Source organism: Marmota flaviventris, chromosome 3, assembly GCF_047511675.1.
Source record: "Marmota flaviventris isolate mMarFla1 chromosome 3, mMarFla1.hap1, whole genome shotgun sequence".
Taxonomy (NCBI): Eukaryota; Metazoa; Chordata; class Mammalia; order Rodentia; family Sciuridae; genus Marmota; species Marmota flaviventris.
The window spans coordinates 10,981,335-10,996,605 of record NC_092500.1 but is presented as its reverse complement, the minus strand read 5'-3'; the positions used below and the strand labels follow the sequence as shown (position 1 = coordinate 10,996,605).

At 57.4% G+C, this 15,271-nt stretch overlaps 1 protein-coding gene and 1 non-coding gene across 2 annotated transcripts; one reads left to right on the top strand and one right to left on the bottom strand.

The window, feature by feature from the left end:
- Positions 1 to 1,771: 1,771 nt before the first annotated feature.
- Cimip4 (ciliary microtubule inner protein 4) lies at positions 1,772 to 13,556 on the bottom strand. Its single transcript, XM_027929684.2, has 6 exons — positions 13,302 to 13,556; positions 12,848 to 12,906; positions 10,848 to 11,236; positions 9,078 to 9,222; positions 2,091 to 2,201; positions 1,772 to 1,922 (listed from the first exon to the last, which is right to left on the bottom strand). The coding sequence occupies exons 2-6, from the start codon at positions 12,867 to 12,869 to the stop codon at positions 1,825 to 1,827; spliced, it is 765 nt and encodes a 254-aa protein (XP_027785485.2). The 5' UTR covers positions 12,870 to 12,906; positions 13,302 to 13,556; the 3' UTR covers positions 1,772 to 1,824.
- Positions 5,621 to 5,693, top strand: Trnaa-ugc (transfer RNA alanine (anticodon UGC)). Its single transcript has one exon. It is a non-coding gene; the product is annotated as a tRNA-Ala (tRNA).
- Positions 13,557 to 15,271: the final 1,715 nt, after the last annotated feature.

Sequence of the window (15,271 nt, the reverse complement as noted above, 5' to 3'; positions counted from 1 at the left end):
CGTCTTCCTGAGCCACCTATAGCTCCCCAAATACACCCTGCTGGGATTGGGTTCACCCTCTGTCTGGGAAGGACACCCCTTTCAGTCCTCCTGAATGTACCTGCCCATGTCCCAAGATTCATCTCAAGAGCTGCCTCCTCTGGGAAGCCTGGTGCGTGACCAGCGGCCCTGCCCAGCCCAAGTGCAGGTGACACCTCGTTCTCCTCCTCGCTTTCACTGTATGAACCTGATGCCTGTGTCACCTCCTGGGCACCGAGTTACTGATGTGCCTGAGGACAGGTGCCTCGTCTTATCACCTTTGCATTCCCAGCTCACTGGGCAGGGCAGGGCAGGAGGAGGTGCTCGGTCCATGTTGGTTGCCAAAGAGCCTCAGAACCAGCTTCTTTTGCATCAGACTGGAAATTTCTGAGGTCCAGGGCTGCATTGCACCCATACGGCCCTCCCCATGGCACCTAACAGGGCTGAGCATTTGTGAGGCTCAGAGCACGTCTGGTGACACCAGGGCATGATCAGCTGGTGGAGTAGGAAATGGCTTCATTGGAGGCGGCTGCCTTGACCCAGCTGCCTATGGGGATGACCTTGTGCCGCTTTCCCGGCCTCTCCCATCTTCAGGAGGGGGTGACAGCAGCTTTCAGGGCTGGTGTCAGGATGAAGCAAGGTTATGTGCATTGGGCCCGTGGCGCGTGAACAACTTTTTGCACCAGGATAGTGGAGCAGTCACCGCCTGAGCAGTGACCCCTTGGGTGACTCCGTTGTCAGGAGCCTGTGTACCAGGCACGCAGTAGCTACTTAATAAGGCGAAGTTCATGCAAGTTTGAGGCCAGCCTGGGCATCTTAGCAAGACCCTGCCTCCCAGTAAGAGCTTTAAAAGGGCAAGGACATAGCTCAATTGAATGCTCCCAGGAGGAGGAGGAGGAGGGTCCGGCTTTCCCAGCACCAAGAAAAATCTAGCTACCCAAGAAGGAAGCAGCACGCTTAGAGCCTCATGTTAAATCAAGTCAAACCACTTGCCTGTCCTGCACCTGAACCCACCTCATCTTAGAGTCATTTCCTTATGGGGGAAAGGGGGTGGTCGGGAGAAGAGTGGGAACATGGCTCCCCTTCTCCTGGCAATGACTGAGTTTTCCCTCCGCTTTGATTTTTCCACAGCAAGAGGGTCACCCGCTAGACGCTATTCCAGTGGTCTCCAGTGAACCCCGTCCACCCAGAACGACTCCTCCTGGAGTTTCCTTGCAGAGTCTGAGCGTGACCGTGTGTCCCTTTGGCCATGCTGACCGGTCAGTTCCACGTGCAGACCTGGATAAGCCCTCGCACTTGGATCTTGTCCTGTTGGGAGACTGCTTAGAACCAGAAGCCCAAGACAGCCTCAGAGAGAGGCCCCGGGGAGGGCCAGCCAGGCCAGCCTGCCCCAGCTGGGGTCCCCTCCCTAGCCCCAGAAGTCACTGCAGCTCACACAGCAGGCCTGTGGGAGCCCAGGCCACCTTCAGGACAGATGCCACCCGGAGCAGAAAGGAGGCGGGCTGCGGAGCCTGCCTGCTGCACACGGCGGGTAATAAACTGGAGCACAGCAAACCAGGTCCCGGGACGGGAGCACGTGCCCAGTGTGCCCACCAGGACCTGGGTGGGTGAGCAGCGGGCACACTGGGCTTCAGACAGTCCCACCCAACTCTCCTCCCAGTCCTGGGATCACAGGGACTGTGAGAGGCGGACGTGTGCAGGGTGGAGGTCCAGGGACGCTGTGGGACCCCAGGGCGCCGCGCGAGGAGCCGGCTCAGATCTGTGCCTTCCTTTATTAGCACCAGCAGGACCTGCCCTCCTGCCTCTCTAGAACTTCAAGTTCTTGGCTTTGCTCTTTTCTCCGTATTTCTCTTCCAGCGCTTTCTGCAAGTTCATGTTCATAGCATTTTTCTGGTGCCACCGTCCTACAGAGAGGAGAGGGAAGCAGGCACAGGTCACCAGCAGCCTCCGGAGGGCCCAGGCCCCAGGGGTGACCCCTAGCCCCTCCAGGTCCACCCAGGGCTCTTGTTCCTGCTCTGGTTTCTCTCCAGACCTCAGGCCCAGCTCCCGTCCCTCCCCAGCTCCCCACCTACCCAGGTCGTCCGTCCTCCTGCCGTGCCAGTGGCCTATGTCTCGCACCGATTTCTCAATCACCTCTGGCGTGTAGGAGGCCTTCATAAGACTCTTGGTCTCCTGGGGGGGCCCTGTGGGATACCGCGAAGAACACCTCAGTGTCCACAGCCGGGGAGGCTGGGCCTCGGTTTCCACTGCTGAGCTGGGTTGTGGCCATGAAGGGGTGCAGGGAGGGGCTCAGCGCAGAGCAGGTCGGGGTTCAAACCCCAGCTCTACTATCTGTGGACAAGGGTCGCGCTCTCAGCGCCTCAGTGTCTTCTTCTACACCAGGGAGTAACATTCTCTGGCAAAGTTGGAAAGGTTAAATGATTGGGCATTCATCAGAGCATCCGACAGGTGCTGCTTAATACCTGTATTTTAGAAAATTCATCTCAATACATAAAATTAAAGCCCAAGGAGGTAGGTACCATGGTCACAAGTTGGCAGAAACATCTACCAGAGGACCAAATCCCCAAAGATAGCAAGGACTTAAGTGACCAGAAACAGAGGATGGAGGGACAGCTCAGTGGCAGAATGTTAGCCCCAAAATACCCCATTATCTACCCTTTTTTCCCCCAGTACTGGGGAGGGAACCAGGGCCTCAGGCGTACAGGGCAAGTTCTATGGCTCCACCACTGAGCCACACCTCTGGGCCAATAGACATTTTTGAAAATCTACCAAGTGCTAAGAACAGTTCTAGGGCCTTCATATGAACTTGCTTATTGAATCCTCTCACCCACCTAAGAAATAATTATGATTATTATCCTCATTCTACAGTTGAGGTCACTGAAGCACAGAAAGGTTAAGTAACTCGTCTCAAGCCACACAGTTGGTATGTGAAAGGTCTAGGATCCCAACCCAGACCCTGTGCTTCAGCCCCACAGCTTAAGCTATGCTGCTCACATGGAAAATTCTGGAACATACCAACCTCCAGACTGAGGAAGGAGTGGGAGGGTAAAGCTAAAGCCTTCAATGGTCCTTGTAGTGTTCATGAAAACCTAAATACCTTGATTAACTTTAGAAGTTACTAGCCATGCCCCTAAAAATCTCAAAGGTAACCACTACAGGAACAGGAAGAGCAGCAAAGGACAGAAAGTGACCGAGAGGGCTCGGGGGTCAAGCAGGTGTTGAGCATGTGCGAGGCCCTAGGGTGGAGGCCCTAGGGTGGAGGCCCTAGGGTGGAGGCCCTAGGTGAAGGCCCAGCCCCAAGTACATACGTGCAGGATTGAGAGGAAAAGAAAATTCAAGGAAATCCAAAAAATCAAAAGAAAACACAAAATAAGGTCATGGAAATAGATCCAAATCTATCAGCAAGTAGAATAAATATAAATGGATATGCCCATTGGTCAAACAACAGTTCATCGGACTAGAGGAGAAAACATCTTCCAGATACATGCTACCTAAGGAGCACTTTTTTTAAAGCACACAATGAGAAGATGAACCGGGGGATGGAGAGAGATCCAGCAACCAAATACTAAGCAAAACTAATCTGGTCCAGCTCTATTTGGAGCAGACAAAATAGACCATCAGGCAACAGCCTGCGAGATATTAAAAAAAAAAAAAAGTTGCGATTCAATAAAGTGACGCCATAATTCTAAACTTGCTGCACTGAAATAATCTCCAAATAGAGGAAAATCAACAGAGCTACCAGGAAAAATAGGCAGATCTGCCATCGCAGAGGGAGAGTGCAAAGAGCTCTCAGTAATTACGAGATCAAGCACAGAGTATTTACAAGGCGTGACAAAATCGGGGCAGAGTGAGTGACAAGCCTGCTCTATTCTATCAGCAAACGCAGAACCCTGGACTCAGGAGGTCATTTCAGGCACATGCAGGTCATCCACAAAGGTGACCGCCAGTCGGCCTATAAGCACCCCTCAACCATTTCAAAGGACGGGACCCGTCCCGGGCTGTGTCCCTTGCAGGTGTCCCGTGGAGCTGGAAGCCGTGTTTAAAGCCATCTTTAGAGTTTGGTGTCTCTGACTGGACGTGCTTATGTAACAGAATGCTAAGTTTGGGCTGAAGCCTTCCTTCAGTCCTGTCCACCGTCACAGATCAAAGCCACCCAGAAACCCGCTCCTCGGGTGGGACTTGACAGCAGGTGTCTAACAGGTGCCGTCAGATGGCCAGATACCGGAAAACCATCCGGCCAGGATAACCGGAGAGGGTTCCGCGGTATTCAAGGCTCTGAGTCGCGCCTGCCCAGGTGGAGGTGGTGACCACCTCCCCCTTTCACCTCAAGTCTGATTCGTGGGGGCTTGTGAGGCCGATTCGGGAGGCTGTCTATAGACAAGGGCTCGGGGGCCACCAAGGCTTTGACCAGCCATGGCCAGCCGTGCCCCACACTGCAGGGTGCACGGATGTTTCTGGAGACCGGGTGCGGGCAGTGGAGAGAGGACCATCCCAGAGCCCCGACCCCAGGCCTTCAGAGGGCTGACGGGTACCAAGAGGAGACGTGCTGCAGAGGACACCCCCAAACCTGGATCATCAGGAAGCCAGGGGGGGTGCTGGCAGGATGGTGGATCCCTGGCCCTCAGAATGCACAGCATGGTCTCAGTGGGGGCTCTGTGGACCCCACAAAAACACCCAGGAAGGAACGCTGGGCTCCAGGCCCCTGACATCAGACAAGATGGCAGGAACAGAAACACACCAGGCCAACTTAGGGCCCCACCCACCCACCCTGTGTCCTGGGGGCTCACACCCTGTGTCCTGGGGGCTCAAACCGCAGCCGGGAAAAGGTCAGCCCCAGCCAGCCCCGCACCAGAGTGGCCGTCCACCTTCTCTGTCCTTCTTCTGTGGTTCCTTAACCACATCACCGCTCGGACGTGCCTTATTAGTAGATCTAAGCATGATACGATTATTGACATTTTATCTTAAAAACTCTACGGGCAGCTGCTGCTGCTGCAGTCATACTTTAGAAAGGCGGAAACAGGTAGAAAGGGAGAGAGAACTTGGCTTGGGGCACAGCCTGGGCTCTCAAACACCAGTTTCCTGTGACCTTAAGCAAGTTTTTAAATTGTTCTATGCCTCTAATTTTCTTTTTTTCGTATCTGAAAAAAAAAAAAAAAGGGAATTGCAGCATTTACACCCAGGATTCTTGTAAAAATGAAACTGTCAAGTACTGAGAGCGGGGCCCGGCAGAACTGCATGTGGCCCCTAAAGGTAGCCGTTCTCACGACCCCAAAGAAGCCCCAGAGAATTACCAACGGTTACTGGAACCAGTAGGTGAGCTGAGCATGCTTCTGGATGTAAGATTAATATACAAAAATAAAAACTGCAAAGTGAGAAAACGTGACTATTTCTTTTTGATGCTGGGGATTGAACCAAGGGCCTCAGACATGCTAAGCACGCACTCCACCACTGAGCTCTATCCCCAGCCCCAGAACATCCAGTTTTTAAAAAGATACCATTTCTAGTGAATGGAAAACAATTTTAATAAAAATAAGAGAGATTTTCCTAAAGAAATCTAATAAAAAACTGCACAATCTTTATAGAAAAAAATTACCAGAGGGCTGGGGATGTAGCTCAGTTGGTAGAGTGTTTGCCTTGCATGTACAGGGCCCTGGGTTCAATCCCCAGCTCCATCACCAAAATTTTAAAAAAAGAAAAAAAATTACAAAACGGTATTGATATTGAAGAGAATTTTAAATTAGTGGAGTTGTATACCAACCACATTTATAAATTGGAAATTTTATTATCCTAAAGCTGACAACCCACCCCCTAAATTGAACTGGAGATTCAATACACTTCCAATCAAAATCCCATCCAGGGGCTGGGGATGTGGCTCAGCGCGAAAGTGCTTGCTGGCATGTGTGAGGCCCTGGGTTCAAATCCCCCAGCACCAAAAAAAAACCCAACAAGCTGATTCTGAAATGTGTGCGCAAGAGGAACGCAGGCCACAGGCCGCTGGTGGCAGTGGGGGGTGCAGGAGGTAACAGGTGAGCAGATGTCGGACTCCACCCAACACCTGGGAATTGAGAGTGTAATATCAGACCCCTGGACAGAGGGAGGGCTGGAAACCCATCCACACTCATGTGGAAACTTGACAGATGACAAAAGCCCCTCTGCAGGTCACTGGGGCAAGGCGGAACTCTTCTGTAAGAGGAACCGAGAAACTCTTCTGTAAGAGGAATCCGCAGAAAGAAGGGATTAAAAACGAATCCCCACTTCACACCAAGGCAGAAATCAACTCCAGGCAGATTAAGGGCTTAAATGAGAAAAGCAAACCGAGAAGTGGTTTAGAAGAGTCTAGGAGGGATGATCTCCGTGACTCAGCACAGGACAGGATTTCTCCCACTGTCCCTGTGTCTCTGTGTGCCCCGGGGCAGCCAGAAACCCCTCCAGCTGTTCAAGACCAACAGCTGGAGATCAACCTTGATCCCTCCCTCACGCCCCACACCCACTCTTAGTATATTCACCCAGAGTCCTCCACGGGATGCTTCCCCACACCTTCCTGAGCACCCCTAGAGCACAGGGCGCCCTCCAGATTTGTGCAGTGCCCCAGCCTGGCTCCCAGACCGAGGGCTGTAGTTTGGATCTGTCACGCGCTCCAGGGGCCCCTGTGTAGGAGCTTAGTACCCAGCTTGGGGCTCTGGGCAGGTGGTGGAAATGCCAAGCGGTGGGGCCTGTAGGAGGTCTTAGATTGGTGGGTGTGGGACCCTGGCTACCCTCTTCCTCTTGTGACGCTCCCTGCTGCGAGATGAGCAGCTTCCCCCACCGCTCCTGCCTTCAGAGCTGCCTCTCCACAGGCCCAAAGCAACGGGACCCATCAATCATAAACCAGAAACACCAAAACTCTGAGCCAAAATAAACCACTTCTCTTTATAAGTGGATTTTTTTCAGGTAGGTGTTACGGTAACAGGAAGCTGCCAGACACACCAAGCCACGGTCCCCTGTCCCATCTGGGATCTAGCAATCCCCTCTCTTCACCAGTGTCCCTGTTTCTGCCCTACCTCTCCCTTATGTCTATTCACAGCCCAGCAACAGGAGTGATCCTCTCACTACGTCACACTAGCCCATCACCCTGCTAAAACCTAGCGTGGCTTCTGTGGTAGTCAGCTTTCCGTCACTGTGACAAAGTACTCGAGAAAAACAACTTTAAAGGAGGAAAATATTTACTTTGGCTCATGGCTTCAGTCTGTAGACAGCCATCTCTGTTACTGTGGGCACAGGAGGACAGAACTTAATGGCAGAAGGGAGGCATGAAGGAGCATCTCATGACAGCCAGGAAGCAGGGAGAGAGAGGAGAGGCCAGGGACAGGATACAGTCCCCAGAGACACACACTCACTTCAACTGGGTCACACTTCCTACAATTTCCACCACTTTCTTAGAGAGTCCATTTAAATTATGAATCCATCATTGAATTAATTTGCAGATGAGGTCAGAGTCCTCATGATCCCATCACTTCCCTGTCACTATAGCTGCTCTGGGGACCAACCTTCAACATGTGAGTCTTTGGGGAACATTCCAGATCCAAACCATCACAGCGTCCTATCTTCCAGGGCCTTCATGATCTAGCCTGCTGCCTCCTGACAGCCCGGGAGCCTCACCCACCTTGGGCAGCAAGTGCCATGACCAGCCCCGGGGGGCAGCCCCAAGAGGCTGTGCAGATGGGGTGCAGACACAACGTGCCGCAGGGCGAAGCCCGGGCACAGCATTTGCCGATTTCCGGGGTGTAAATGGGGCTCCTGGGCCAACTTCAGGCAGCGTCTCTATGCCAATCAGTTCAGGGAAGTGGCACAATCGGCCTTGTGAGCTGGTGCGAGCTGTTCCGAGCGGCTTCCAGCGCACCCTTGGCTCAGTGCCCACTGCCAGACTGGGTGATGGGGACACAGGTGTTTTAAAGGCTGGTTCTTTTACACATAGGTAAACATTGTAAGTTTACAACTGGCCAAGAGAGAAGGGAGGGCAGGACCCCGGGGGCAGAGGGAGGCCAATCGGCGCCGTGTCCCTGCTCCCCTCTCCCAGCACCACCCCTTCTCCAAGCTCAAAGAAAAACCCAGAAAGGCTTCCCATGGGTGTCTGGTTCCTCCGGTGACAGGGACCCGCGCCAGGGAGGGGAGGTCTGCCAGGTTCCGGGCGCCCTGGCCGCTGGAGGAAGGGGGAGGGCCGAGGGCCAGAAAGAGCAGACCTTCTGTCAAGACACTGGGCTGCAGAGTGGGGACCGAGAGAAGCCCCTGCCTGCTGGCCGCCTGCTGCACACCCAGGGAACCCTCGGGAATGGCCAGGGAGGTGACTGGCCCGGGGGGATCTTTGGAGGCCGAAGAACACCCTGGACGTGAGCTCCCTTCAGACCACCCAGAGGTCTTGAGCAAGGGATCTCCATCCTTCCTGGGAATGGAGCTGCTGTGTCCCCCCCTTGGCCACACAGGACTCCATGGCTCCAAGAGAGCCCTTTGTAAATGGCCCGGCCTCCAGGGCACCCTTCTGTCCCCCCCAGGTGGGGCCACCCCAGGCTCTAGCTCCACTGGGCACTCTCCACGCGCCTTCGAGTCTTCATGCAGTCCTGCCCACCCCGCTGAGGGCCACACTGCCCTTACCAACTCACGGCACTGAGGAGGCAGCTGAGGCCCAGAGAGGGCGAGGATCCTGCCTGAGGCCACGGCCCACTAGTGAGTGGCAGAGCTGAGCTTTGAACCCAAGAAACCTCGTGTTGTCACTGTAACCAAAGGTGCCCGGGCCAGGGATGGCGGGCTTCCGACTGGCAGATTAAGAAATCAGGGGTGTCTGGAGGTTCGAGGAGGGGCGTCTGGCAACGGGGCAGCTGCATGGGCACAGGCTGGCCAGGGGACAGGATGCTCCCAGCGCCCCAGGCCTGGCATGGAGGAAGCCCTCGGAGTCTGGAGTGGGCGCCATGGGGTGCACCTTGGGCTCTTTGGCCCCACGGGGGGGGGGGGGGGGTGGAAGCCCCAGAGCTCCCCTGCCCCGCCCCCTGGGGACCACAAGCCCTGCCCATGCCCTTTGGTCTGACCTTGAAATAAGTTTGAGCGCATGTTGTAGCCCAGGTCATAGTAGTCTGAAAAGATGGAGGAGATTTCCGAAGAGCTCTTGGTCCTGCTGGGCCACGAGCTTGCCCTCCTCTGGCCCTCCAAGACTTCACCGATGACCCCTTGAGCCTGACGGGGGGCAGGGAGCAGAGACCAGGGATGGCAACGACCCCCAGCTCCCTCCTAACTCCTCCTCCCTCTGATCCCCCTCAGCCTGCAGCCCCCCACCAACCCCCAGGGCCGGGAGCCAAATAGACCAGGGAGGGGGCATCAGGAATGGCAGGACCCCAACTCCCCGCATTGAGCACCTACTATGTGCAGCCTCAGGAAGCGTCTTCATGGGGTTACACTACTTTTGCCCTCTTATAAAGGGGGAAACTGACCCTAGGAGGCCAGACCTGCCCAGCGCACACAGCTCGGGAGCCCCAGAGACCCAGCTTGCCACTGTGATTGAGCAGTCACAGGTCAAAGTCCTCAGCGTCCACCCAGGCCAACTCCTCCCTGGTGCCAGGGGTAAACCGAGGCCCAGGAGTTGAGCTCAGGCCTAGGAGGCAGGGAGTCCAGGTCTGCCTGGGGCAGCTGCTGACTCTGGCCAGTCCTGCTCCTCTAGGGGCCTCCGTGTCTCTACTTGCAAATCATGGGGAGGGGTCTTGGGAGCAGCTTTCAGCTGGCTCAAGGACACTTACAGCTGGGCAGGGACACCAGATGCCCTGATTTAAGCCCAGGACCATGGAGGCTAGAGAGAGAAGTGACACCTTCCCCTGGCTGAGAGGGGCAGTGTGACGCAGTGACAGTCAACTCAAACAGCAACATGTCCCTCCAAGTGGCACAGAAGGTGGGAGATGGCAATCTCCCAGATTGTCTGATGGGCCGAGTTGCTGGCCTCCAGGTGACAAATGGGCAGGGCCTGACTTGCAGTCTTTGTGAGCACAGTGGGACCCCCAAGCAGATCCTCACCCCGCTGAGCTCTGGCTTTACCCTCGGTTAAAAATGGAAGCGGTGACTCCCGCCTGGCCTGGAGGTGCGATGAGGGTCAAATGGCTTCAAAAATATGCCTCAAAGCCAGCGCAGGAGGGACGGTAGCCCCTGACCAGCAGCGGAAGGCAGAAGTCATCTCAAGCTTCAGTAGTGGCTGCCTAGAAGGGTACGTCGGCCGCAAGAGTGCCGGCAGCCACTGGTCATGTCTGCCATGAAGGCAGGCTGGGAGCGTGGGGCATGCAGGCCGTGAGTTTGTCACCCTGACCTAGTCTGACGGCTTCACGGTACCGAAGTCGAGACTGAAGCCCAGAGAGGCAAAGTAAGTTACCCAAAGTCACTCAGCATTCACGGGCAGAAGCTGGATTCAAACCTAGGTCTTTTCACCCCCAGTAAGTGCCTGTCCGCTGGATGCTCCGTCTCTAGGAGACTCGTTCAAGTTGAAAACATCCAGTTTCAAACAAAAGGCTCATCATTGCAATGTCATCCAGAGCCAGGGCTCCAGAACCTGCCATCACAGACTGGGTCCTTGTTCCACACAACCGGGAAGGGGTAATAATAGCACCTCCCCCAGGGTCGTTGGAAGGATGAAATGAGTTGTCACTGTGAGGAGTTTGAACCGAGCCCAGCACCTGGCACGTAGCAGGTGCTCACTAAACACTGCCTTCTAATCTGCTGCCGCGGGGACTGTACTCAGAAGCAGGTTCCTCTGTACCCTCACTGTGAGTCCCCACCAGTAGCCCTCCCCCACCTCCTCCTCCTGTCCCCTGCTTGGACACCTGCTCCTCAGAAACCAGCTGGTCCACCACTTTGCTCCCGAACTTGTGGCGGATGTTCTCAGGAATGGCACTGCTCTTCCGGCTCACGGGCGCCCCCCTGTGCTCCTGGGTCCTGGATTTGGGGCCTTCATTCGGCTGAGCCCGCTCTGTGCCCCCTCTCAGGGCCCTCGGCGGTGGGTCCATACACAGAGGGTCCCGGCTGGCCGCGCTCGGAGGCGGAGGAGGGATCTCCGGGTGGCCGCACTGCAGGGAGCTGCCTTGGGTGCTCCCCGGGGAGAGGGGGACCTGGTACTTGAACTTGGAGGGGTCCAGGGAGTTGCAGGCAGCGCCCCAGGGGACTGCGTCCTGCTGGGCCTCCTTGTTGTTCAGGTGGGCCAAAGTGGTTGCTCCTGAAGGGCGGAGAGACAGAGGGACAGGAGGGAACACAGGGACAGAGCAGGAAGAGGGGGGCAGGGCGGGGCAGAGGCAGGGAGGGGGGCAGAGCCCAGAAACCCGGGAGAGGGAGGGGGAGGAAGGAGAGGGGCGGGAGAAGCCCGTTGGCAGCCAGGCCCAGCACGGGGTCCCCACGCTGCTATGACCACCCGCTGGCCAGCCCTGAGGCCCAGCCTGTGGCCTTGAGGAGGACTGGCCTCCCTGGGCTCTTGCCTCCCCCGCATCCTCAGTTCCCTTCCTCATGGTGAACCTGCAGCCACCCACCCAGGGCCTCGGCAGCCCTGGGACTGGCAGAATTCTCGGCTTAGTCAAGTCACACGCCAAGAAAGAGCCAGAGCTAAGGCCTCAGCTCGCCAGTGCCCACCCCGTCCTCCCTCCAGCCGCCCCCCCATCCCCACCTGGTCCCCCCCATCCGCCCCTGACCCCAGGGCCAGCAGCTCCCTGCCCTCGCCCTGGCTCCAGACCAGCCAGGAGCGGCTCCCCTACCGTCCCCAGAAGCCCTATAACGTCCCACTCCCTGGAAGGAGAGTCCCTGCTTTTCTAAGTCAAAATCCCACCTTTCCTCCAAATGCAGCCAAGTCCCCCCGACACCCACCCGAGCAGCAGGCCAGCCGCACCCCAGCTCCCAGCTCCCGGCACACAGTGTGTCTCTCTCAGGAGGCTGCGCTTCCGCCTACAGGGGGCAGTCGGCTGTCCCCTGCTAGAGAAGGGGAGGGTCACGGAGACCCCCGGGGGGAGTGCCCTGGCCAGGCACAGGGTGATCAGGGGAGAGTGGGCGCGCCAACGCTAAGGGGGCTCGAGAGGCGCCACCCTCGTCCAGGCCGAGACGCCCATTTGCTCTCATCTGGACACCGAGGTCCCCCGGCCAACCCGGGGCCCGGCTCACGGTCTAACCCCCACTGCTCTCCCTTAGTGACGGGCAGTCCCGGGGCCCCTGGGAACCGGCTGGACCGCAACTCTGAGTCCAAGCCCCAAGGATGGTCCCTCTTTCCTTCCCACTCCACAAACTGGAGGCCGGGCCCCCACGGCCGCCCCATCCTCAGCCCAGGCTACACGCTTGGGGACGTCCCTCTAAACATTCTAGAAGGGTCCTGCAGGCCTCTTGAAAGAGGCTGGTTCTGCCTCCTTTTGTTTATAAACAAGATCAGGTTCCGTGCTGTGCTTTGTAACTCGCTGTTAAGGAAACAGCCCAGAGCCCGGGCCCCCTGCAGACGGTGGCCACCCAACTGCCTGGCACAGGGCCATCCCGGGGCCTGGACGCCGCCCCACTGCTGGGTGTCCGGCCTGCTCCAGGTCAGCTTTACAGAAAAGGCTGCCGAAGCTTCCCTGGGCTCCGTCTCCCTCTCAGGGACTCTGACGGCTGTGCTACCCCCCCCCCCCCGCCCCCGTGCTACCCAAGCCTGGGGCCTGCCCCGTCCCCCACCCAAGGCAGCTAGGTCCCTCACTGCGTTCTCCCTGCCCTGAGTGCCTGAGACGAGGGACCTGAAGTGGGGATAGTTCCCGGCCACCCCCAGGGAGCCCCTCGAAGCCCTGGACGCGCCCTCGCGTGTCCCTGCGCCCCGTCTTACCTGTTCGGGGGCCTAGCTCCATGGACTCTTGCTCTGGGACAGGTAACCCAAGGTCAGTCCTGTAGACAAAGCAGACGTTCAGCGTCTCAGATGACAGTGTCCATCAACAGGGTCCTAGCAGAGCCCGGCCACACGGCTGCAGAGCCCCGGCGGCTCCTCCCCGGCTCACGGAGCTGCTGCTGGTGCCCCTTGGCACACCAAGTCCCCAGGGTCCCCGGAGCCACCCATTTGCCTGGCACAGGGCCACCCCCCGGGCCCCTGCAGGCTCTGCCCTCTGTAGGGAGCCCTGGACCCAGAAGCAGCAGGGCCTCAGGGCCTTTGTCACCGAGCCTCGGGGGGTGACTTGTTATGCAGTAAAAGATGCTGACACAACTCAAATGTCAAGCACCCCACATCCAGGAGATGGCGTCTTCTCGGGGACTCGCCGAGGTGCGCACAGTAAACGTGAACTTACCCGCCCAGGCTCAGAGAGAGATGGGGAGGGCTGTAGCTCCGCAGGAGAAATGTGCGCCTAGCTCTGTGTTCCGTCCCCAGCACGGGAGAAAGAAATGGGGGGGGGGGAGAAAGGGGGAGGGAGGGAGGAAGGGAGGGAGGGGGAGGGGGAAGGGGGGAAGCCGGGGACAAGAGAGAGAGAAGCCAAACCACAGGACTTCACCCAGACGGTGCACAGACTAAGCCATTCTCCCAGCTCCAAGTTAGTCAGTCAGTTCAAGTTCAAGTTGGTTCCTTTAGGTCAGATTTCCACTTCCGTCACCTACTTGATGTGACCCCCACCCCACCCCCGCTCCCTGTCTCCCTCTAAAGTACTGCCCAGTACTGGACCAGCTGACGCAGAAGCGCGGACCCACTGCCACGTTCTGACCTGGAGTGAATGTCCCAAGAGGTCTTGGTCAAGGAGGAGGGAGGGTAGGTCTGGCTGCAGCTGGGCACGTGTCACTCACAAGCAGTTCTGAGTGGGGAGAAGACAGGTGACGTCCCACCCCTGGGGAGCCCGGCCCCCTCACCCCTCTGCCTTACCTCTCCAGTGTCTCTCATAACATCGGAAAGCACGCAAACCGCCCTGGGGCCACCGAAGCCTGAGAGGGCTGACCCAAACTGCACAGCTAGGGGGGCAGACCAAAGGGCGGATGCTGAAGGGAGCCCTCCCAATTATTCACTGGAGTTGCCATGGCAACCCCATAGGGCTCTGTGACCTCAGAGCACCTGCTGGCCCACCCCTAGGGATGAGGGGCCAGGCCTGAGGGGACGGGAGGGGTCTCTGCGTACCGTTCACTCGAGCATCCAATGCCAGGCTGGGTGCTAGACAGAGGCCACCAAGGGCAGAGGACCTTCCTGGGAGCACGAAGCAATCAGTAGGGCGCGTGACTCCCTGCCGAGGGAACGGGCTCAGGGCTCGCAGGGGGCCCTTAGGGCTGGAACTTGAAGGGCCCTAGAAGCTCAGCAGAGGGACTAGGGTTTCCTCCCAGCAGGGGACGGAGCCAGGGCTCCTGCACACTGCCCACCACGGAGCTGCCCCCAGCCCTTTGTTGTGGGTTTTGAGACAGAGTCTTGCTGAGCTGCCCAGGCGGGTCTCAGACCCGTGATCCTCCTGCCTCGGCCTTGCGGGGAGCGGGGCTCAGATGACACTGCGGCCCTGTTTGTTGGGCGACGCGGTTCCTGGAGGCCTTTGGATTGAAGGCCCAAGCGTCCTGCTGGTCACCCAGAGGCCGACCTCAGTTCCTAGCTATGTGGCCCCGCACGCTCCTTCCTTCGTCAAACCAGCAAGGAAAAGAGACTCCCCACAGAACACGACAGTCGTGTATGCCATAGCGCCAAAGTGCCACCTGCCTCCCTTGCCACATTCTGATGGTGCAAGCAGTGGCCACCCCCACTCTGAGGGAGAAGGTCACACTGGACAGGACAGTCCACCGGGACCACGCTGGACTCCTCCACCACTGTCCTTTGATCTTCTCTCACCTCGGCAGGCAGTGATCCTGGTAAAACCAAAGTTGAACCTTGTCCCTGCTCTAACCCAAACCTTCCGGTAATTTCCCATCTCAACTGGATTAAAAGCTGAACTCCCCTTTTACCGGCAAGGCCCTACCTCCCAGTGGCCCTTATGGCCCCCCCAGACCTTGGCCCGTCCTCCTTGGCCAATGCTGCCTTGGCCCATGGTGAACACATCAAGCACTGCAGCCTCAGGGCCTTTGCACTCGCTGTTCCCCCCACTGCAACTTCCTGTCCCTGGACATCTGCTGGACTAGCCTCTTCACCTCCTCCAGGGCTCTGCTCCCTGCAGAGACTGTTCACAACAACCCCAAATAAACCCTCAAGCTTCACTTGCTCTTAGTGGACTTAAAAATCACTGATTTGGGAGATCACGCCGCTGGGCCGTACATTATCAGTTTCCCGGCAGCTTTACTGTGGTAGCATATGGTGGGGGGC

Bases quoted from the DNA above. Each gene is read 5' to 3' on its own strand.
- Cimip4 (XM_027929684.2), bottom strand. From the start codon at position 12,869: ATGGAGCTAGGCCCCCGAACAG. The intron at 9,223-10,847 runs GTGTCCAAGCAG...GCCCCCCGTCAG, and splicing joins AGCTGGTTTCTGAGGAGCAG to GCTCAAGGGGTCATCGGTGA. The intron at 2,202-9,077 runs GTCAGACCAAAG...GGTATCCCACAG, and splicing joins GCGCTCAAACTTATTTCAAG to GGCCCCCCCAGGAGACCAAG.